Source organism: Opisthocomus hoazin, chromosome 19 (genome assembly GCF_030867145.1).
Source record: "Opisthocomus hoazin isolate bOpiHoa1 chromosome 19, bOpiHoa1.hap1, whole genome shotgun sequence".
Classification (NCBI taxonomy): domain Eukaryota; kingdom Metazoa; phylum Chordata; class Aves; order Opisthocomiformes; family Opisthocomidae; genus Opisthocomus; species Opisthocomus hoazin.
Window position 1 is genome coordinate 12,154,795 of NC_134432.1, and position 24,038 is coordinate 12,178,832.

General features: G+C 54.6%; 1 protein-coding gene across 4 annotated transcripts in view; it reads right to left on the minus strand.

Annotated features, from left to right (window-relative positions):
• PTGES (prostaglandin E synthase) overlaps positions 1 to 13,923 on the minus strand; it is a 24,906-nt gene extending 10,983 nt beyond the window's left edge. The window contains exons 1-4 of one of the 4 annotated variants that reach the window (XM_075439117.1): positions 13,834 to 13,923; positions 12,870 to 13,052; positions 11,244 to 11,326; positions 6,744 to 6,989 (exon numbers count right to left, since the gene is read on the minus strand). In XM_075439117.1, the coding sequence (XP_075295232.1) occupies positions 6,744 to 6,989; positions 11,244 to 11,326; positions 12,870 to 12,977 (437 nt within the window). In that variant the 5' untranslated portion in view covers positions 12,978 to 13,052; positions 13,834 to 13,923. Of the gene's footprint in view, positions 1 to 2,306; positions 6,990 to 11,243; positions 11,327 to 12,869; positions 13,053 to 13,500; positions 13,590 to 13,833 lie in introns of those variants that run through there. The other 3 variants (XM_075439118.1, XM_075439120.1, XM_075439121.1) reach the window with 3 other exon arrangements.
• Between the last annotated feature and the right edge of the window lie 10,115 nt (positions 13,924 to 24,038).

A 24,038-nucleotide genomic window follows, 5' to 3' on the forward strand; every position in this document is an offset into this window, starting at 1 on the left:
TGCTGCCCTGCTGACTTCCAGGGGTGGGGAAGGGACACCCCAGGCTTGCCTTGTTGCTTTTACGTCTCTTCATCTCCCGAATTGCAGCAGACTCCTCTTGAGCCAGCTACCATGGTATTGCTTGGAGGACATCTGCCCCACCTCCTCCTCTCCAAGCCATCCCCAATCCCCCCCAGCCAGGGGGTCTGCAGCTACCTCCCACGCACCCAGAGGGGCTCAGCTCCACAAGAGCCCGTGGGACCAGCTCCCTCCCAGCAGCAACCCCTGCGTCCCCCCATCACCAGTGGCCTCTGTGACACATGGACCCCACGGGACTGCAAGGTTGAGGAAGGACCCCTACAGCAACACGTCCCAGCTTTCCCCAGAGGGAAACAAAGCTCAACCCATTTCATCCCAGCACTTCAGTGCAGCACCCAGTAGAAGGGGAGCAAGTCCCTGTGTTGGACATCACCCCAAGCCTGCTAACTGCCTAAGCTTTTGTGTCTTTCCACCCTGTTTTTGGTTCTAGTGGAGGAAAACCAGGGGGCAGCCACACCATGAAAGGCTTGAAAGGAGCACGAATTCTCCACCATGCAGCCACAGAGCTCCTTGTGCCATCCCGGGGCAGTGGGCAACTCCAGACAGACACGGAGATCTTTTCTCAGTGCCCAGAACCATGACCTGCCGCTGGGACTCGGGGCACCCCACACACAATTTACAGGTCCGATCTGTGGGATGTGCAGCCCATAACGCCATACTGGCCCGCTCCAGCGGCCACGGTCCCACTCACCAGCAGCTTAACCACCCCTGTTGTACTGCTCCACTACTGCTCTGTGACCACCTATTTATTCATTCATTCAGTGACTTGTAGATGATTAAGATAATTTGTCCAACCTCCTGCCTAGCCCCAGGCAGACAATATCACCCAAGCAGCACCCTCATGTCCTCAGCACGAGGCCAACGCAGAGCATCCCTTTGGAGAGCACCCAGTCCCAAGTCAAAAGACCCTTGGAAGTGAAGAGCTTGCAGATCCCAGGGCAGATTCTTCCAGTGACTCATTATTGTTAACTGCTGGAAATATGTCACTTATTTCCTGCCTGAACTGTCCCAGCTTCAATTCAGCTCCCGCTAGAGCAGAAGGTCTCAACCCGTGGTCTGCCAGCTCCCAGGAGCCGATGGGCTGCTTCCGAGAGGTCTGCAAACCAGAAGACAGACAAGCACGGAGAGCTGCAGCTCACCTGGCAGGGTCTGCACTCCGCAGGGGAGGGATGCGCCCAGGGGATGGCTGCCAACGAAGAGGAGCTCAGAGGCATTGTGCTACCTCTCCTCCTCTTCCAGCATGGGAAAATTTTTCCTTCTAGGAAGCAGCCTGTCACGGACATATCCAGCACCAGAACCGATTTCTGCAGGCGAGCTGGTCTCCCTCCATACACCACACCTTCAGGTGGAGGGGCAGAAGGCTTAGAGAACATTATTTGCAAATTGTGTTTCTTTCCTCGAAGCAGTTGGTTTTCAATCAGCCGGCTCCCAAAGGCGAGTGTCAGCAGATGGGAGGACCTCCCCGTACCCCCTGCCTTGTTTCTGACCCCACAGCCCAACACTTGCGCATGGCTTTCTGACTGATGAAAAGTTGACGTTTGCCCCCGCAATATTTTAATGAGAACAATTTCGTATTGTCATCAGCATCGGCTGCCACAGCAGCGAGACAAAACAGAGCTCACATTTTCCAGCTCACCAGGATGCCAGCCTGGTTATCCCCATCCGGAATGAATCGCACAGACATCGAGCGGTCACCGCATCCTGCTCTCCCACTGCCCCTGCACCGAGCCCTTCTCCCTCGGGTGGCAACGGGAAGGCGCGGAGACCCTGCGAGCCCTGCTGACACCTCCTGTGCGCTGCAGAAACACGGGCGCAGCTGACAGCCACATGTCACCTCCTGCCCCGAGGGACGCGACGGTCACCCAAAATTGTGCGGGAAGGAGCATCTCCCCCCTGCAGCTGATGTTCTGCTCGCTGCTGCTTCTTCCCAAAGCCCCGAAGGGAGCAACCCACGGGAGCAGGGCAGCTTTTGAGCAGCTGGGGGGGTGACAGTTGGGGAAGGAGGGAGAAGCAAAGGCTCCCTTCGGAGCGGGTGCGACAAGGCCAAGGCAGGGTTATCGCAGGGAGGCAGAGCATCCCCTCTGCCTGCTCGGGGTGGGGGTTGACGGGTCCCCCCGCAGCTCGCGCCGCCGCCACACGAGGGTGCTGCAGCCCCGCGGGAGGTGCGGAGAGGAGCCGCCCCCCGCCCCCCCCCCCCCCCCCCCCAGCACGGGGCCGGGGACCCCCGCCCGCGCCTGGCAGCGGTGTCGCGACCCGGGGCCGTCCCGCAGCCCCGCTCCGGAGCACCCGGCGGATGGAGCTCTCTCCTCGGGCGACCTTCGCCCCGGGGATGCCGGAAGGGAGCAGGGAAGCAGCGCTACCTTTTCGGGGTGGGGGGGAGCTTCTGGGGTGTCCGTGCCCTTAGGGCCGGCTCTTGCCCCTCTCCCTACGAGCCCGGAGAATCCCAGTTGCTCCTAAGGAATAAGGGGATTTGCGTGGCAAAACCACGCAGCAGAAGGAAAAGCCCCGCGCCTGCTCGAGGCAAGCGGAGATCTGGGGAGCGCAGAGAAGACAGAGACTGGTGTCACAGGAGAGGTGCCCAAGGGGGGGGGGGGGGGGGGAGGGATAGCCCAGCGGAGGGCTACAAGGATGATGAGGGGACTGGAGCATCTCTCCTACAAGGAAAGGCTGAGGGAGCTGGGCTTGTTCAGCCTGAAGAAGAGAAGGCTGAGAGGGGACCTTAGAAATGCCCATAAATATCTGCAGGGTGGGTGTCAGCAGGATGGGGCCAGACTCTTTCCAGTGGTGCCCAGCAACAGGACAAGGGGCAACGGGCACAAACTGGAGCAGAGGAAGTTCCATCTGAACATGAGGAAGAACTTCTTCCCTCTGAGGGTGATGGAGCCCTGGCCCAGGCTGCCCAGGGAGGTTGTGGAGTCTCCTTCTCTGGAGATATTCAAGCCCCGCCTGGACAGGTGAACCTGCTTTGTCAGGGGGGTTGGACTAGATGATTCCCAGAGGTCCTTTCTAATCCCTACCGTTCTGTGATAGGCCTGGACGAACAGGAGAGACCCGGGAAGCAGCACAGGCAGGTGAGGAAGGGGTACGTCTGAAGCTCAGGGCTAGGACTGAGTGGCTGGAAGTGCATGGGAGGGGAAGCGGCTTTTGCTGGGTCTCCGCTTGCTTTTCCCCACCTCCAGACACCTTGGGCTCAGCAGGGCAGAGGGAAGACACATAACACTGGCAGTGTGAGTCATATTCAAATATCTAAGCACTGAACTCCGCAGTTCTGCGGTCCCAGGTGGGTTTCGCAGTGTTACCATTTCAGGTTTGAGAACCACATCGTTGGCACACACAACGCATGCACCAAAACGGAGAGGCTGGTAGATGCAACCACCATCCCTGCTCCCCTGGAGCTGCGAGAGACCCTGGGCTCATCCTCCCCCTGCGCCAAGACTGGAGCAGGACAGTGGGAGCTCCGGGCTTTAAGATATTATTTGGGCAAAGGCAGGGGATGTTTTAGCTCATCACTCCCCCCGCACGCAGCAAACACCCTCGGCTGTGCCTGGGGGAGAGCCAGCGGCTCTGACCGCCTGGGTCCTGGGAGAGCCCTGACGGGGCTCAGGCTGGCTGGGCAGCCGGGAGCCGGGCTCTGTCCTGCGTCCCACAAACCTCCGCAGCATTTCAAAATAAGCACAATTGTTGGACCTCTCTGAAGTTTGCCTTGTGGGCTTTTTCTGTTTGTTTTCTTGGAGCCAGGAGAGTTCACGTTCCCAAGATTTTCTCTGCAGCCAGTACAGCAGGGTTTATTTTTTTTTCATAAAAAGGAAGAAAGCAGAGCTCTTCATGTAACCTCAGCTTCCCTGAGCAGGGCATCAGCCCCAGGCACTGAACAGGCAGTTTAGAGGCTAAAGGAGCTGGCTTCTGCAGCCCCATTTCTTCCTTTCCATGCCAAAAATCTCAGTCCCAGCTACATCTCTAACCAAGCAACACGTATTGGAGAGAATCCATTTTATAAAGCTGCTGCCTTTCTTATTTGAAAGCAAAAAGCATGAGGGAAAGAAAAATCTACCAAGTGAAGCCATTTTGTCCATCTCAACCAGCTAACACAGACACTGATGGGGCAGCACGTCCCAAACACCAACAGTTCATGAAAAGAGGAGGAAACCAGGGAAATGAGGCTTTTGCTTCCTAGCAAGCTACCAGCTAAAGCAGAGGGCTGCTGAGCTTCAAAAACACAGGCAGCTCCTTTGCAAGTCATAAGCACAGAAACTAGAGCAACCACATCTTACCTGAACTTCTCCAGCCCTCCAGGATTTAAGCACCAGCTTGGCTCTGCAGGGTGTGAAGAAAACTTGCTGGGACAAAGCACCTCATACCCCTAGCTTGCTCTGGGGGAGCTGAGATGGAGGAGGGTTGGGGAACACCAAGCTTTATAGCAACCTGCTACTCTAGGAAGAAAAACTGAGCATAAATACCTTACAAGCCCCAGCTCTGCTGAATTTAAAGGATCAGCACAAATAATGCACACCTGGAGAAGAGCTTTCTCTGCAGGGCAGGTGGGCCCCAAGGAAAGGGACATCTCTTTAGGAGTCTCAGGGCACTCCAGGCTCTGCAGTGGGGTATGGCAAAGCACTTCGCAGCCGGGGAGCCCTCCTGCTGGGGCTGGACCCAGCTGCTGCCCAGCTGCATCTGCTGCTCCCGAAGGAAGGATGTATCAGAGCACAATGATTTATTTTTATTGGGAATATTTGCTTCCTGCCACCAGGATGCATGTGCAGCAGCAGCAAAACATACAGGGTTTCGGGACCTCGTGCACCATGTGAGGCAGGAAAGGCTTGTTAAGAGAGGTATGTGTTAGCCAGACATCTGTTGAGGCTGTGTAAACGAGAAGTGGCCAAGAGCAAGCTGCTGAACCTGCAGTCTTGCCCACCTTCCGCACGCAGCGGGCCCCGCGTTCCCCGCGGGAGAGCAAAGCACTCAGCTCCAAACCTCACCAAAGAGCTTGGCCTGAGGCCACATCTGCGCCGGGGTCAGGAGTTATGGGTACCAAAGCTGCTACCCACGCTGGGGAAGGGCTCAGAGCATCAGTCTGAGCGGGTGTTTCACCCCGTGCTTTGCGCACGCAGGCGCTCAGTGACGTGTCGGGAAGAGCATCTCCAAGCACAGCGGGGTGAAGGGAACAGCTTTAGTGCTTACAACAGGTGGAAGGGGAATTTATTTTCTGCTCATTCTGGTTTCCCCCTGTGATCTTAGTAATACTCTGCACTGTCTTTAGAGGAGAGAGAAGGTGCTGAGCAGCAACACCTTTCCTCCTGCCCTGTCCTCCGTAGGGATGCTCCGTCGTGTGCTGCTGTTGCTTGGACCAGCCCTTGGCATGCCGGGACAGCTGCACGGCAGAGGAGCTCAGGAGGGTTTGTCATCCTGCGGTACCCTGCTCCCAGCCTCTTCTCTCCAACACAACGGCTCGCAGGCAACACCGCGGGGCAGTGGTATTCTCCTCCTGCCAGGAGGTTCAAAGCCGCTCCGCTCATTTCCAGAGCTTTCTGCAAACACCGGCTAATCCAGGCTGCGCACGGCTCGGCAGCAGTGGACAGCAGGAAACACGGCACATTCCCCAAATAGCAACGGGCTGTTCTGCGGCCAGAGAAAGGCTACAAACAGAGGGGGAGAAATTTGGTCTGCTGCCCTGGGAGCACTTTCAGGCGTCAGCGGCATGTGAATGCAGATACTGCCCCTGGGAGAAAGCTCTGTCTGCAAACTGCAAACCCCTTGCTTTGTGTGAGCATCTCAGTCTTTCCAGAAGTCCCAGAGCTTTGTGTCCGGCTCTCTATGGGGTAAGCGATTCCTGCCGGCTGCTCCAGGCATGTCCCTCTGCATCTTGCCACGACGAGACTGAGATGGAAAAGCCACAGCTGCTTCTGGCCGGGAGCTGCCAGCTGCGGGGCGTCCTGTGGGACAGGCAGGCTCCTGCCTGCAGCAAGGCTCCCTGGCAGGGAGCTGCGTCCCGTGGTGCGAGATGAGGTGGTGCCGGAAGCACCAAACGCTTCGGCGGCTTCACAGCACCACCTCTGAGATTGCAACTTCCACATTACGCTGCCTGGCAGATACCTGCCTCCTGTCCTCCTCCTCATGGGACAGAGAACCTGAGGGACCCCCTCCTCCCCACACACCCACACGGCCGGGCAGGAGGAGGGCAGCTGTTTTATAACCCTCCTCTGCTACCACCCACATCTGCTGACCAAGAGATTTTCTGGGATGCTCATGATTTTCCCTTCCCGATTTACGGGGTATTCGTGACCAAGGGGAAAGGGCACATCTTCCCCTTCCCAGTTCCAAAGGCAGTTGGGCCAGAAAACCTTCTTTCCTTCAATGAACCCCTTCCTCAAGCGGCAGTCTGGGTGCTTTCCCCCTCCCACCCTTAGCAGGAGCAAGAGAAACCTGCCTCTGCATCCCCTTCCTGCTCCACGGCCAGACGTGCCCCTTCTCTCAGGTGACTCCCCTGCCCAGTTTCAATAGCATGGGGACTTTATCGAGGCTGCACTAAGCATCCCTGGTGCACAGACAATATACCACGTGGCCACACGCACACATGCACACTCACACACGCACCACCCGGTCCAGCCAGAGAAACCAGCAGAGCGCAGGACGAGGGGGTTTGGGTGGTCGGTCCCGTTGGGTGTTACCAGTATGGGGTGGTGGCCAGAAGGATCTGCAGAGCCATGGAGAAGCAGGGCAGCTGTGCCACGCTGTAGGCCACGGAGCGCATGGGCGCCTTCAGCTGCAGGAGGTAGGCGATGGTGTGGACGATGCGGCCCACGCAGAAGATGAAGAAGTGGATCCTGGCCACTGCGGGAGTGGGATCCAGAAGGGAGTAGATGGCTCCGAGGAAGAGGAAGGGAAAGATGTTCTCCATGTCATTGCGGTGGGCCCTGAAAAGGGAGATAAGGTTGATCCTTCCCACCAGGCTTCCCTGCCGTTTCCCATCCCTTCCAGCCAGAGTGTCCATCCCTGGGTGCTGCTGGCCCTCCCCTCCGTTGGATGGGGCAGACGCAGCCCCCAAAAGAGTCAGATCCCCCCTACACACACCAGGATTTCACACCCAGTGTCTCTCCCTTGGGATGCTGTGCTCCCGAAGCTTGCCTTTGCCACGATGGACGACAGCGTGAGCACTAGAGCTTTTAAATAAACAAAGCAAACCGAAGACCCTGCGAAGCTGCGAAAAGCTCAAAGCTGGTGCTGCACCAGCACGGCACGGCCCCAGATGCGGCCATGTTACACAATAACGAGGTGGTTTCCAGACGAGAAACACCCAGGACGGGAGGGTTCGTGGCTTCGCCCCTCTCCATAAGCGCATCCAAAGGGGACTGGAGAGTGGGGAGGAGCACCCCAAGCACCCCCTGCACCCCATGCTGTGCCAGCAGCATCTGCGTAGTTGCACAGCAGTCAGGCTGGAGGGACCGCTGCGGCCATGTGACGACACATGGGCACTGACGGGACCAAACCCATCCGAACACGCACCTGCCTGGGTGTCACAGCATCACCCGCCACCACCCGCACCGCACCACTACCAAAACAGGAGTGGATCGCGCCGTGAGTGTCGGCTGTGTCCCTCCTCCCCCAGGCACCGTCCTTCGAAGGAGGGAAACTTTTCCCCAAAGCAGTGGGGCTGTCCTCGCCCTCCCACCGCCTCCGCCTCTCCTTCTTTTGTTCCCTTGCGATGCAAGAGCTGCTTTCTGCAGCACAGAGCCCCGTCCCCACGCCATGATGAGGGGACTCTCCAGCCGTGCCCTGGTCGGTGGGGATGGATCTGGGCTGGAGAGTGACCCAGGCACAAGGGTCACTTGCCTTTTCCCTGTTATCTCTGAAGGTTTGAGAGACAGAGATGAAGCCTTGATAGGAGCTGCTGTTGCTTCCCCATTCCTGTGCTGTGGGACATTTAAACGTTCATAAAGCCCAGGGAAAACTATAAACAGTTTTTTCCCTGAAGCAAAGGCCAAGATGCCTGTGCTGCTCTTCTGCACAACCTGAGAAGTCGCTGGGAAGCTTTAGCATGTTCAGCCACAGCTCAGTAGTGTAGACACGGGCTGGGATAGACCCGGCTGAAAACTGACTTTGGAAAAGCAGGAGGGCTGTGTTTTAAGCCCCCTCTCCCGCCCCTGGAGCCAAGTCTATGGCGCGAGACATGTCTTGGTGTCTGCCTTGGCAACAGCCCCACCAAACAGAATCACAGAATGGTAGGGGTTGGAAGGGACCTCTGTGGGTCATCTAGTCCAACACCCCTGCCGAAGCAGGGTCACTTACAGCAGGCTACACAGGACCTTGTCCAGGCGGGTCTTGAATATCTCCAGAGAAGGAGACTCCACGACCTCCCTGGGCAGCCTGTTCCAGTGCTCCATCACCCTCAAAGGGAAGAAGTTCTTCCTCATGTTCAGATGGAACTTCCTCTGCTTCAGTTTGTGCCCATTGCCCCTTGTCCTGTCACTGGGCACCACTGAAAAGAGCTTGGCCCCATCCTCCTGACACCCACCCTTCAGATATTTATAAGCATTTATTAGGTCCCCTCGCAGCCTTCTCTTCTTCAGGCTGAACAAGCCCAGCTCCCTCAGCCTTTCTTCATAGAAGAGATGCTCCAGTCCCCTCACCATCCTTGTAGCCCTCCGCTGGACTCTCTCCAGTAGCTCTTCATCTTTCTTGAACTGGGAAACGCTGATTTCTTCGGGCCAAGGTTTGCCAAAAGCTTCTCCATCAGAAATTTTCAACACCAAGTGCCCAGGTTTTTTGGAGGGTGACTGCTCCCAGGCCGGATCGATCTCTGAGCTGGGAGATGGAGCAGGAGCCGTGGGGAAGGGCTCTGATCATCCAGCTTGCCCCAACCTCCTCCCCTTCACTGCAGTGCCCAGGGATGGGGACACGAGCGAAGGCTCTGGGTCCAGCAGCTGGTTCCCATCTCTGGTCACAGAGAATGACCCATGTGCTGAACACCAGCCCCCGCCGGCGTCCCTCGCTGCCCCCTCCCCACTCCAGAGCCCGGCTCAGCAGGACCAGGGCACCTGCAGGTAAATATGGCACCGAAGCCATTTCCAGCCCTGGCTTTGCCGGAGCATGAGAGGCGTGCACAGCCTGCTGTGCCCAGAAACGAGCTACTCATCCCATTATACCCATAACAGGCAAGAGAGCAAGGGGCTTTCTCCTGCCTACTCTTTCATCTCCATGAGGAGCAGTCCCTAGCTTAAGGGCCACGTCCCCAAGCAAGGGCGGGGATGGATGTGGCAAGGACACTCCTGGAAACCCTATTTCAGCTGCACTCTGGGTGTGATTTTGGGACAGCACGGAGGAATTGGCCTAGAAAAGACACTAAAATGAGTCCTGCTGTTGTAGCAGTGATGCCAGGAGGACTCGGTGGGGATGAGCTGTTCAGAGCCCGGACATGAAGGAGACATATTCCCTGCCAAACCCAGAAGCACTGTGGGGAGCTGCTGGAAGCCCTCTGCTCCACCTAGCCAGATGGTCCCTGGGCAGAGCCGGCCCCTTCCCAGACACAAAGGCGGGCTGCTGTCTGTCTGCTCACAGCCCCTTCCCTTCCCAGCCCAGGGCCCCGCTTGCCTTCCCGAGCCAGAATCACCTCTGTGGGTACCACCACCAACCCCTCCCACAGCCCAGCACTGCGGTGATGAGCATGGCTTGCTCTGGTGTCCACCGTGCCGGACACCCACCGCCTCGCCCCACCACAGCCCCATCTGAACAAGCCCACAAGGACTTCGAGGTTCAGCAGGGTTGGAAGGACAAACAGAAGAATGGGGAGGAGAAAGGAAAGAAAAGAGCTGAGATGCAGCTGGGGGTAAGGGGAAAATCTCCCTCCCGGCCGCCGCTTGCTCTCCCCTGCTCTGCCCCTGCCCTGCGCAGACCCCAGTAGCCCAGCCATGGCTCCGCTCCCCTCCCAGCAACGTCCAAGAAGAAAACTCAACATCACCCTTGTTCAGGGGAAACACCTTGGGTTTAATTTGTCTTCCCCAGGGCTGTGAACAGATTAGCGAGGACGGACCCTGAGTGCTTTAACTGCACAAATCAGATCCCAGACTTCCTCAGGTCTTTGCTGCAGCTCCGGTTATTTATTTTTTATGGAAGTTTGTCTTTTCTGACTAACCAAAATAGGATTATGATTATTACTATTACTATTATTTTCTCTTTCCTAGCAAGGGAACAGCCTGTCTTCCCGCCTCCTCCCTCCGGAAGCCCTGGGGATTAGGTGGCACTGGATATTTTTCAAAGCAAATCTTGCAGGCAGCGAGAGGCAAGAGACGCGGTCCCCACCCGCAGCAGAGCTGGCAGACGAGGGCTCAGTAACAGCAGGGCACGGCTCCAGCCCCTTTCCTGCACATCACCAGCCCACGCAGCAACCCAGCCCAGCACTTGGGGCACCTTCTGGGTAAGGAGGATGGCAAAGCAAACCCTGGGCTGAGTATCTGATATAAGGGTTTGCCCAATTAGGGAGACAACAGTTATTACCATCGTGTCCAGCCTCTTCCCAGATCCCCAAACAGGGCAGCATACAGCACTGGGACCAGTCACGCAGTTCCCAGTCATGGCCTGGTTGTCCTGTCCAAGCTGTGCAGGGATCTGGGGGGGTTCAGGGTCCTTTCAGAGCAAGGCATGAGGACCCTGTGGGTGTGGGTACAGGACAAGCCCTCAGGGGTTTGAAGGACTTTGAATCATAGAATCATTAAGGTTGGAAAAGACCTCTAACATCAAGTCTAATCGTCACCCCAACACCACCATGCCTGCTAAACCATGTCCCAAAGTGCCACATCTACAAGTTCTTTGAACCCCTCCAGGGATGGGGACTCCACCACTTCCCTGGGCAGCCTGTTCCAATACCCGACCACTCTTTCAGTAAAGCAATTTTTCCTAATATCCAATCTAAACCTCCCCTGATGCAACTTGAGGCTCTAGGAAGGAGTTTAATGGTGTCAGTCAAACCCCAAACCTGTGTTATTCCACGTGTCCTTGCTCCAGCTCACATCATGCTGCCATTAAATATTAAGCTGCCCCAGTGTTCAGGGTCCTGCAGCTGAGCTCCAGGCATTCAACCCGCCTAGGTAATTACTTAATTAATGAGCCCTTTAGCTTCCCACTGCCTCTCTGCCAGCAGCTGCCAGTGAATGCCAGCCCTGCCGTGTACTCGCCTGCGGCACCGCTCCACGTCGGGGTCCTCCCGGTAGTACTGCAGCCCCCCGTTCCGCAGCGCGTCCTCTGGGTTTGCAAACGCCTGCAAGAGAGAGTCCCCATAACACACGTGTTCATCATGTTTTCAGGAACTTTACAGGCAGAAGCTTTGCCCCCAGTCTTTAAGACCGGGGTGGATTTCTTCCTGCCCAAGGAGACCTTTCAGCCCCAGTTCCTCACCATCCTTCCCAAACTCAACAGCAACTGCATTTCCATGTGCACAGTCCTGGGGGTTAAACCCTGCACCTCCCAAGGGGCCTTCCTTATCTTCTGAAAAACAACTCTGCCCATCGAGCAGGTCCCAAACTGTGGGCTTCAAGGGAGATCCAGCCTGATCCCAGTCCACTTATCCCCATGAAACCCACTGAAAGGGGATGTTGCCAACCACCAAATGTGATCCCTGCCGGCACAGAGCTTGCAGACACTGAATGTGGCATCCAAAAGATAACCGAGACTGACAGATCAGTTCACCCTACCGAGAAAGAATATTCCCTGGCTGTTTTTTTGGCAGTGGTACCGTATGACTGAAACAAGCCCTGGGGGAATCGGATCCTACACTAATAAACTTACAAATAAAAATGGTTTATACAAGCTCCCCATCTATGCTCAGAAGCTGTTCCTCAGGGACCTGGTTACATGCAACAGCTTCACTTTGCAGCCTGGAAAGGACCCTGGTGCTTTCTTTAATAGTGTTACAAACTCAGACTGTCCCAGGGCTGGAGCATCACTTAGAAACACAAGGGGAGAAGCCAAATCAAGGGAAGAAGGCAAATCATCCATTAAAATGATGGTACAGCACAGGAATATCTATCTTTGTGTTTTACCTGAAAGCAGAAATCTACCCCCTCTTCTCCCGCCCCCGCCCCCCCCCCCCCCCCCCCCCCCCCCCCCCCCTGTCCATTGATGCAGTCAGAAACTCCTCAAATACTTAAAAACAGATTTTACAGACAGCTGAGTTTTGTCATGAGTTCAATTTGGGTTTTGGGCAACCAAAGGTCTGGTTAACCCCATCTCCTGACTGGGGCTAGAGCTCTCGGTCCTCCCTATATTTTTCCCCATGTCCAAGAACCATTTCCTCCAGCTATTGTTTTTATTCTCCACGACTTTCTGCTCTCCTGCAGCATTCACAGCGATTCAGTCTCCGAAAGCACAAAGCTTTCTGCTACATCGCAAGAAAAAGGACCATTGCTATGATTTGTTCCTAAACTGTTCCCCCCCCCTTCCTTTTCTTCCAGGCACGGCAAATGAACTGTAAACAGTGTTTTTCCAGAAGCAGCTCACCTGCATGGCATTTTAGATCTGAAATTGCTATTTAGGTTGGGACTCAGAAATTATAAACATCAACCTACAGATTTTAGAAATAAACAAAAAGAGCCAAAGAGAAGTGAGATATTTATCTGCCGCAGCTATAAAACATGTTTTCCTTTCAACTTCAGTCAAAGAAAACTCAACTTGCTTCGGGAAAACTTTGTCGACCTTTACAGGAACTAAAAAAAAAAACAACAAAAACAAAACAGCAAACAACCCACTGAAACCCAAGGAAAAAGCCAGAAAGGGACAAAAAGGTAAAGGAAACTGGAATTTACCTTCTTTCTGAGTCTCACTTGTCCCGTAATGATGGCAACGACATACATTTTTAAAATCAAGATCGTGCTGTAGAACGTAAATGACATAAACACTCTGTTTTCCATCATTCTGGGGGAAGGTGCTGCTCGGTCGCCTGCAGCGCTCACAGCCAGCGGAGATCTTGCTTGGGCTGCGAGAGGGCTCTGCGGGAGGGGGGGCAGGAACAGCCACGTTTAAAGACAACAGAAGTCACCGCTGTTTCTTCATTGAAAGCCCACAGCCCCTGTAGACCCCTTTGGGCCAGACAGGAACAACTGATGTGGCAGAGCTGCCGGTGAGCAAACCCCAGACAGGGATGCAGACCAGGCTGCTTCTGCTCCTCACTCCCTGCCACCACCAGCTCCACAGAGATGCCATACCCCAAGCTGGGATGCAGCCCCCTCGACCGTGAGGGCCACAGCAAGGCTCAGCGTGGCCACAGCTCGTCCTCCTGCCTCCTTAAACCAGAACACCCCGAGCCCCCCGGCCCACCTCCCCTCCTGCCTGTGCCCAGAGAGATGGAGCGGCTCCGAGCATCGCTCGCTCACCCACGGGACTGGAGCGGGTTAGTCCTGGGAAGCAGGAGGAGTTAGGAAGAAGGCAGGCACCTACCTCAGCCGCATCCAGCCCTGTGCTCCTGCGCTCCCTCCGTCCCGATCCCACAGCCCACCCCTCCGCGGCAGCGCTCCCAGTACTCCCCAGTCCCGCCCAGTGTGGGCTGAGTTGTTCCCGCGGCAGAGGCAGCCAGCCCTGCCCAGCCACCTGCGAGGGATGGGGCGCAGGGCACAGAGCCCTCCCTTGCCCCACCAGCGCCCATCACCGGGGTCTGGGCTGCCCCCGTCCCCCGGCTGGGAGGGGAGCTCCCGGAGTGACCAGCCTGGAAGGACAACTGGGCAAGGCACAGACCACAAAGCCCCAAACCAGCAAACAGAAATGAACACCCACCTGCCCAGCCCCGACGACAGCTCGTCCTGGTTTTCTCCGAGAGGGTGAATCAGGGCAGTCGGGTGTAATTTCATCCTCGGTCTACAAAGCAGCATCTGAATTTGGAACTGGCTTTCTCCAGCCATCGAACACTGGTGAAGAAAGAGATAGATCTCAGCGTCTGCAGGCAGCTGGGCTGCTCTTCCAACGCAATCCTTTAACTCCTTCTTCCCCAGCCCCGGCCCCAGTGCTGGCAGCAGCAAACCTCCGGCGAGCCGGCAGCATGGAGCAGATTGGAGCTCTCCAAGTTTATTAGTGTTGAAGGGCTGGATTTGGGATTTGGTTCCTTCACACAGGAAAAAAAAAAAAAAAGGCTTATTTCAGGCAAATGGAAACTGTCGGAGACTGAGTGGAAAATTAATGCTTTGGAGATGCAAGCAGTTTTTTAATTAACTGACATGCTAGAATAAAAAAAATGTTTTAAGCCACAAAAAAAAAGCAACCAACCCAAACCCCAAAGAACGGTGTATGACATTTTGTCGTTTACAAAACCAACTGTCAGAGCGTTCGTGCCTCTGGGACTGGTTTTGTTCTTCAGGGCTTTTTGGCTTTTTAACTGCCACTGAGCAAAACTAATCTTGTCCTTTCCAGGAGGGACCAGAGTAACCCAAGAGGAGCACCGCATTCAGCCCAGGACCGGGCTCTGGTCCTGTCCCTGCAGACCCTGTTGCACAAGGACAGGTTTGTCCCCAGCGATGGGATGCTGGTGGCACCCCGCTGCCGGGGGAGAACAGGCTACAGCAGCCTTTTGCCGGGGGTGCTGGTGGGAATTCGAGGCAGCCTCGTTCTCTGGGCACAGCGGCCCTGGGGCCCAGGCGATACAGAAGTACTGCTGATGTGAGCATGAGTGAGGTTATACGGGCAGATCTGGAAGGTCGGCTGGTGCTCGAGGAGGAAGCCAAGAAGGAAAACAGTCACCTCTCTGCCTGGGCAGCGTTGTCCCACAAGCCTCGAACAGCAGCTGAGGGATGCCACTGGCCAGCCCCCACCTTGCCCCTGCAGAAGGGATGGTTACACCCTTTTTTGTATTGCCAGCAAACGGTCAGCACATAGTCACACCAGAGCAGCTTTTCTGCCAGGATCAGCACTGCCAAAGAGGTTTTGCTCCTGCCATGCTCAGCTCAGACGTGAGCTGCGTGCTCCAGCCATCTCAGCTGACGGCTGAGCTCTTCCTGTGCCAGCCCAGAGCAGACGTCCTTCCTCCCAGCCCAGCCTGCCCGGCTCCAGACCCCTGTGCTTCTCCCAGCCTGGCAGGGCAGAGCTCAGAGCCAGGAGGACCATTCACAGAATCACAGCATGATCGGGGTTGGAAGGGACCTCTGTGGGTCATCTGGTCCAACCCCCCTGCCGAAGCAGGGTCACCCAGAGCAGGCTGCACAGGACCGTGTCTAGGCGGATCTTGAATATCTCCAGAGAAGGAGACTCCACAGCCTCCCTGGGCAGCCTGGGCCAGGGCTCCGTCACCCTCAGAGGGAAGAAGTTCTTCCTCATGTTCAGACGGAACTTCCTGTGCTTCAGTTTGTGCCCATTGCCCCTTGTCCTGTTGCTGGGCACCACTGAAAAGAGTCTGGCCCCATCCTCCTGACACCCACCCTGCAGACATTGATTGGCATTTCTAAGGTCCCCTCTCAGCCTTCTCTTCTCCAGCCTGAACAAGCCCAGCTCCCTCAGCCTTTCCTTGTAGGAGAGATGCTCCAGTCCCCTCATCATCCCTGTAGCCCTCCACTGGACTCTCTCCAGTAGCTCCTCATCTTTTTTGAACTGAGGAGCCCAGAACTGGACACAATTCAAGCACACAGTCTCTCTCCTGGCACAGACATCTGCAAATTCTTTGCGTTTGCTTCTGAATCTCCCTTGCCATGGCTGCTCTGCCCTGATGCTGCAAATCCAAAGATGCTGTACGGCTCATCGCGATGCGCTGGCTCAGCCCAACGACATCCCAAGGGTGCACAGGGCCTTTGAAAACCCCAAACGCTTGGTTTCAAGGGAGAAGTACTTGTAGCTGGTCACCACCACCCTGGCGTCAGGGCGGCTGCCGAACAAGTCCCGGCACAGCCCGGTGTGGGGCTCAGCAGCCCGGCAGCAAATGCCTCCGATGAGCTGCTTCCCGGGGACGGGAACGGGGATACCAGGACACACAGCAGCCAAATGGATTCAAACACTGCGGTGAGGGCTGGGGTGCTGGGCAAACACCTCAGCCTTGTGCTGCCACCAAACTGCACCCAAGCAAGCCCCACTCACATCTCCCTGGAGCTCAGCAGTTATGAATGCCATAATGCCAAGCATAAGCAGTTGATGGCAAAGCCACATCTCAAACACTGCTCCCTCCCATTTCCCCCCTCCATAGTTGATGGGAGCAAAGCCGTAGCAGAGAAGACCTTGGTGACCAAGGACCGAGGTGATGCAAGGGCCAGACCAGCCCTGCAGCAGGGGTGAGACTTTCTCCAGCAGCCCCTTCCCCAGCTCTCCCGGGAGCCTGGGGCTGGGGCAGGCAGCCAGACCCTTCACATCACGCCCTCCATGGAGCCGCTCTGGTTTTTACCAGCTGAGGATCCAGCCCGCAGGCTCTTCGGCAGCGAGGCCTTTTTCCTTTGTGCACCTTCTTCCCCTCCCGAGGCAGCCAGCACGCCTCACTGAGCAGCAGGAATACGCACAAGCTTGGTACCACCTGCAGACATGCCAGGACTTCTCCTGCTAGCCAGACAGACTTTCTTCTCCTCAGTATTATTCAAGCGCTGGCAGGAAGCCCTGGACAATTTGCACCAGCAACTAGCACAAATTTAAATTGAACGGAGTGATCAAGAAGCACAGTTTGTTTATGCATAAGCCCCTGGGACAGACCCAGGTGTGGGTGTTGGGCGAGCTCCATGGTGTATAAAAACCACGTAGGCAAAGTTATTTTTCCACGTATTTATGCATTTCAGACCCTTCCACCGTTACACCGAGCTGAACCCCAGTGGGGAGGGCCGATGTCTGCCAGCACAGCACCTGTGTGGATGGGGACGAGGGGCAGAGCTGCCTGTGAAGGCAGGTGTGATGCTCCTGGAATCCCAGCTCCTGCCTGACTTCTCCAGTTTGGGGGTCTCATGCTGTGTAGGACACATCCACAGCCGCACCTTCCTGGCTTTCCTGACCCAAAGCAATGCAGCTCCCAGGAGTATGTTCAGCCATCCCATTAATCCAGGCGGAAGCAGGCTGTTAACAGTCTGATCCTACTCCACGGCTCACATCCTGCTTGGACGGAGCCATTGCTTGAACGAGACCATGTCCTAAGGGCAGTACATCTTTAAACTGCAAACTGTGCCTTAAAGCCTTTAGCACAAGAGGTCTCAACCCAGGACAGGACCTACTCCAAACCACCACTGCTAGCAAAAAACAACACTTTTTTTTGAGAAATGATTAATAAGAATCAGGGTCAGGCTTTGAAAGATTTAGTCGTCAGGTTAGGCTGTGGGGAAAAGACGGAGGGTTTTGCTGGAAGAGGAATTGAACTGCAGCAGGCAGAAGGAATGAAAAATTAATGGGAGATGCTTGAGAAAAGTACTTAAAAATAGAAGCCTCTAATAACAACCCTGCTTTGAAAAGATTAAGGAATAAAAATCACCCTCAGTTCCCACATGGGTTGTTATTTATTTGACCAGCTGAATTACACTACAGCATTATAACTGCATATTTTTCCACTATTGCTATGCTGGGGAATTTCCTGGTGGCAGCTACATGAGAGGTTTGGTTGTGTAATAAATGCTCGTCAATGAGGCACAGGCACGTATGCCGGGCTGGCATGGCCTGGGCTCCAACTCGACCTTCAAGGGCAGCAGACGCTTTGGGCAATTACAGTTCAGATTCCCCAAAATTTTCCCAAACAGGCAATTACACCCCACAGCCCAGGCCGGGCAAAGAGCCCAAGGAGGCCGCTCCAGCCTGGAGGAGACAGGCAGGCGGGTGGCACTTCTCCAGCGTGCTCCCACGGGCTGGTGGAGAAGGTGCAAAGCCCAGCTGGGATTTTGCCTACCCCGCCAGTGCTGAGCCACATTCCCAGCTTGTTCTGACACTGCTGCGGGCACTGGTGCCCTCCTTCTCTGCCATTTCTTCCTGCTGCTCCCAGCACAAAGCCTTGGAGCCTGCAGACATGCCCTGCCGCAGTGATCACTCGCCCTTGGCTGCACGCAGCCCTGGGAAATCCGGCTGCCTACGGGAGGTTGCACTGCGCTGGCTCATCGAACACGGCTGCGTTTTCCAGTAAAGGCATGAGTGGTTTGGCTATTGATTAAAGAGAAAGGTGCTCCACCTGTGTTCACTCCTTCGCCTGCTCGAAAAGTCACATCACCGTGACGCACATTCTCCCCCAGATGAACGAAATCCCGTTGCTCCACTTGCAGCCCCTGGGCTCCTCACTGCAATGGGCAGGATGGCAGAAGACACAGCAAAGGCGCTCAGCAGTGAAACCACCCATATTAGCATCTCCTGAAGCAAATGGGATGCTTCATCCTTTGGCAAACTCAAGCAGATTTTGTCTGTTTTGTATTTTAAAGTGACTGCACTGGCTGGACTATCTGAGAGGCCTCAGGCATGAGGAATGTACGATCAGCCGAACGGTCCTTCACACTCAGAAGACCAGATGCCTGCAGCAGGAGAAAGCCATCAGGAGAGGCCCTGGAAGGGGCAGGGGTGTGGTGGCTCTGGGTCTCAGGCAAAGAGGAGCAGAGGAAGCTGCTGCTCCCCAGCCAGCCCCGGGACAGGGACCAGGCCCTGGGCCAAGCGAGAGGCAGTGGCACATCCTCCTGCCTTCTCCTTCCAGCTCCATCCACCCTCCCTTCCTGCCTGCTCCCAGGCTGCTGCCCAGCTCTCGGCCACTCTCCTGCCCCAGACTGCCATACCCACCATGGCTGCAGGGGAGTCACCGCGTCCCCTGCCGCTGTGACAGCAAGGAGACGCTGGAAGGAAGGCCACCAGGCTGTGAGCATGTGGGCGGCAGATTATTTTCCCTTACTCTGATCCTCACATGGATTCACGCCTGGGCTTTCTCTTAGAGGAAAGAATTCCTTGGCTACGCTGCTCTGTGCCTTCAGGGATGCAACCCAGCTGGGAGAGGGGCTGAGGGAAGTTATTTCTCCTCTCACGTGCTTTCTCCCTCTGACCCAGCTGGTTTAAAAGCTGGCTTTCGGCATTGCTGCACCTGCACTGCTGCCACGGGTGAAGGTGGGAGACAGGGGTCAGGGCTGGGGTGTGGGGGAAGCCGGCATCTCTCTCGCTTCACCACACCGCAAGAAACTCGTGATGTGTTTCTCTTCCCAAAAAACAGATCCCATCAGCTGTAAACAACAGGCAAAAAAACGCTTATGCTATTGCCCAAAAAGAGGGAGTTTCCCCGCCAGACTGGGAGAGAAGAGAAACAAATCCTGCTGCCAAAAATTTCAGAATTGAGAAACATTTCCTAGGCTTCAAGCATTCACAAAACTACAGAGTAAATACAGATTCCCTGGTGGGATGCTCTTGAGCAAGAGCAAAGGTAAAGGATGCTGCGTGGTGCTGCCTCCACATGCTGTGTTACAGAGAAATGGGAATCAGTGTGTGTTTTACAGCATGAAGAGCACTGACTCACTAGCAGGGCCGGGAGTGAAGGCAGATGCGGTCCCAGATTTGAGCCTTATGGAGACCTGGCATTCAACAGCAGATGAGCAGCTTCTAGGAGAAAAGTAGAAAACAAACCAAGACGGACTTCGGTGCCTGACCAAGGACTGTGGTCTCCTGCTGTGTGGATCCGCAGGGCTCTGCTCGCCCTCAGAAATGCAATGGGGTGCCCAGCTTAAGAACAGGGACCTTTTATGGCAGGTGAGTACCTGTCAGGCTGCCCAGAGAGGTTGTGGAGTCTCCTTCTCTGGAGATATTCAAGACCCGCCTGGACAAGGTCCTGTGCAGCCTGCTCTGGGTGACCCTGCTTGGGCAGGGGGGTTGGACTAGATGACCCACAGAGGTCCCTTCCAACCCCTACCATTCTGTGATTCTGTGTGATTCTGTAACCCTGCCCTGAAACCCAGGAAGAACAGCAGGTGTCAGGACTCACCATTTTCAACCCTTGTAAGACCCATTTTCAACAGAAAGGCTTTTTCAATTTGTTACAGAGACATGGAAACGTAGCACAGGAGGGAATGGAAAGGTCAGCACTTCCTTGCCTGTCCCTGACCCCAGCTGAGAGTGGCTACACCATCCTGGTGAAACCGACTCTAAGCAGAGCCTTCCTTCCTGGCCTTGTCATAGAGCTTCACCCACCACAAAGCTTTCCAAAACACAGAGCTTATTTTTAAAACCCCGAGTTCTCTGTGTCCCCTCCATCACCTCTAGACTAAACAGCAGCAATTCCTCCCGCCCTTCCGTATAGGTCATGTTTTCTAAATCTCTTTATCGCACATGCTGATCTCCTAAATGCTCTCACCTCTCGGAGCAAGGTCCTCAGCAGCAGGAGGGTGGCTGGGCTCCCTAGAGCAGCAGACCAGGGCCTCCTTCTCACGAGACCTGACTCAGGCAGAAGTCAGAGCTTCTCGGCAGATTGAGGTTTTCGGAGTTGAGTCACTTGTCAGCCCATAGCTATGCTCCAGATGCATGTCAAAACTTTCCCTTTCTTTTCCCTGGACTGGGTGACGCACAACGCTTCTTCCAGGCTTGCTTCAGCACCTCCACAGCCAGGAGAAAGGTGCTCCAGGTCTCAAGTCTGACGTTACTGATAAACACCCCCACATGCAAAATACACCCTCCCCATAATCAGCCCAGAAAGCAGGAGTAATTTATCTGTATTATGTACAGTACCCATTGCCTGGAAGCCTTTTATTGCGTTGCTGTCTCAGCCGCCCTCTTGCTCGTAGCGGCGCGAGCACTCACAGAGCATGGCCAAGGCTGCAGCCGTGTCCTGGGGCAGCAGAGCAGGAGATAAGGAGAAGGGAATGAAGCTCACAGGCCCCTGCCTGGACATCAGAGCAGGGATTACATACCCTATGCAATGCAACATCTACTGCACTTGAAAGTTAAAAACAGTCAGTGCGTATTTCCCAAACCCACAGTGAGGAAAAGGAAGGGGGTTTAGGACCATACAACGTCCCGGAGTGATCCCCTGACTTTATCAAGACCACAATTTGGCCTGCATGATGCAAGGAAGTAAAGAAACCTCTCCATGCTACTCCACAGGCAGTGATGCTTGGGCTAACTACCAGCAGGACTCCAGGAACCTGCCCAGCTCCCGTGCTTCGATTACTCTCCCGATGTGCAGGCTATGCCCTCACGTCCATGATGTGTGCCCAGACAGCTGCTCACCCTGTGTTTATGTAACCCTGACTGCTCTCTGCAGCCCTCCACGAGGAGATATGTGCTCATTACAAATATTTACAAAGCAGTATAATGCATCTCTCTAGCACAGCACATTTCTCCTAACAGTGCCACCAACTCAGACAAAACTGAACCAGAAGTGCTCTGCCGTTAGCAGGGGAGAAGCTGGATCCCGGTGGGAAGCCAGCTGTGGACAGGGCATAGGGACAGGAGGCTACGGGATGCTACGGCCACATTGGCAAGTCCCACGAGGAGAGCTGGGCAACAGAAAGGCGCAGGGAGCTACGCTGCACCGTATCACGGTGGGGGACCTTTGTGTGCATGTTCACTGGTGGAAGGGAGCTGCTGCTCCTCAGCAGGGGCAGGGAGCCTGCCGGGCTGCACCAGCCATGGGACACAGTGTGGGCTCCAGGTAGCACAAGGCCCTGTGCCAGTCAGCAACTGACTGAGGCTCTCTGGCCCCACACGCTCTGGTTCATCCAGTCTTTAGGAGTCAGAGATTAACTTAAGCTCTGAATCACAAGGTTTAATTCTCTTTCTTGCAAATTTGTTGTCATACATGACAGTAATGCTTCATAATTACACGCGTCAAGTCGCTGTCCAAACTGTTAAAATTAAATTACTTCCTGGGACAATAAGCTCCATAATGACACACAATTTAAATTAAGATGATGATAATTATAGTAATCTTTTTATGGGATCTCTCTCCCCTCTTGTTCATGTCACAGAGACACGCAGAGGGTTAGGAAGAACAGCAGTTCTTGCTCAGCTTTGTCTAGCGTACTCCTCCTTCGATACATGTCTGTGAAATCACCTCTTAGTCAGCTTTACCACAGTCGCATTTGCTTTCATGTCTCTTCAAAGGAGATTCCTCCATGCTTTTGATTATCCCAGTCATACTTTCTTATTTCCCTCCAACACTGAAGCAAGCAGATGACCAGCACATGACTGCCAACTGCTTTCACCCCTTGCGCTCCAACCATCCTTCGGCCGCCTAATAGCTCGTTTTTCTTTTAAGTGCCACGAGTCCTCACTGAGGGGTCCAGGATGACTCCACACTGAGTTATTTCGTACTCTGGAGGGGCTACTCCCAAACTGAAGGAATTCCAGCTATGTTCTTACAGAAGACAGCCCTGGGACACTCGCTCTGCAGCTATCTGGCAATAGATCTGGCTTGCTCATCTCTGTTCCTTCAGGGCCTTTCTGTGTCTTCCAGTGCAGTCTCCTCTCTGGCTACGCTGTTAGCATGGACTTAACATTGCTCTTTGTGGTGCACGTCCATTCTCCTGTTTTCAACTCATTCCAGCTCACTGTTGGCCACAGGGTTCCCAGCTCTCAAACACACATTTTAACAATAGCTGGAAACTAAAGTCCTGCATGCAACCTTTTATTTTAGCAGAGTACATTTTTCTTCCTGTTAGATAACATATCTCCTGGAAAAAGAACCAAACATTTTCAGATCCCTTCCTTACCCTCCATCCTTATTTAACATTAATGAATCTGTATGGGAATGATACTTGCCAGGTCGTTCAGAGTAAGATGCGAGGCATAAATTAACACGTCCTCACAGACCACTGCAGCTGGACATTGCGTTAGTGAAAGAATTCAATACCTCTCAGCTGGTCCTGCTTAAATAGAGGGCCACGTTTCTGAACACTGAGACCTAGTGACAACTGTTCATTGATCTGTTTTCAGTAAGTGTGTCGCTTGTGCCTCCGCAGGAGCAAACACAGATATCCCTCCTCCAGTGCACAGGAGGAACAACCTGTATGTGGCTGGACAAGCCTGGGAGCTGGAACGAGGGGACTGGGAAAGCCACCCAGCGTGCTTGATGGTGCTCACCGTGAAGGGATGACAGCAGAGCTGGTGGCTACAGCCTTTCTGTGAGATTTACCTGCCCAAGAGCTCTTTCATGTCCCATATCCAACCTACAGAACCACCAAAAGGAGCTCCTGTACAGCGTGATGCTTTTCCCCTTGCGCTGCAGCACTCAAATCAGTCGGGTAAGTGGACTTCAGTAAGTGTCTGTTTGCAGTCACTCAAGTTCATGCTCCTAAGGTACAAGATCCTCCCCAAACTCTCAGTACATGTAGATAATTTTAAAATTTGCTCCTGTATTTTATTTTTTCTCTTTCAGTAACACAAACCAACCAATTCAGAAAGAACCTAAGAAAGAAGCAAGATGACTGTTTTTTCTATCAGCTGAAGAGAGTGGTTGAGTGAATTCATTTTGCATCAAGCTCGCACGAGTTGAAGTTATGCCCACAGTACCGGAGTGACCAGCATGCGCAGGGCAGAGCTCTGCTCTGGGTGTAAAGGACAAACACGGGCAGGCTGCAGAGCACATGGTCCTCCCTGGAAAATGGGCCCGAGGCTGTCAGCTCCAAAAGGCCACCTGCAACAGGATCACCTCAGGCCCTACAAAGCTATTTTTCTCCAGCTGGCTGCTTCAGTCCACTATTGTTGAGGGGAAAGAGCGGCACAATAGCTTGTCATCTCAGAGTTTCACTCTGGGTTGGAGTCCTGGTCTAAGAGATGCTACCCTGAGTGATTTCTTCACGGTTTTTCTCAGCACCAGAGGCAGAAGAGACAGCACACAGGTCAGAGATGGACTGGAAAGCTACCAACAGCAAGCCATCAAACAGGAGAGATGCCTTGGCTGTCTCACAACAGCAGTTTGATGTCCAAGCCACAGAGATGGACAGTCCAGGTGCAGTTTCCAGGAAGCCTCCTCACTGCAGTCTCCAGAGAAACCACCATATCCCTCCTTGCTCAGGAGACCTCACCACTGGTGCCAAGGGTTGCTGGCTGCTGGTGTCTGCTGTTCTCTGGTTACAGATGCCCTCTGA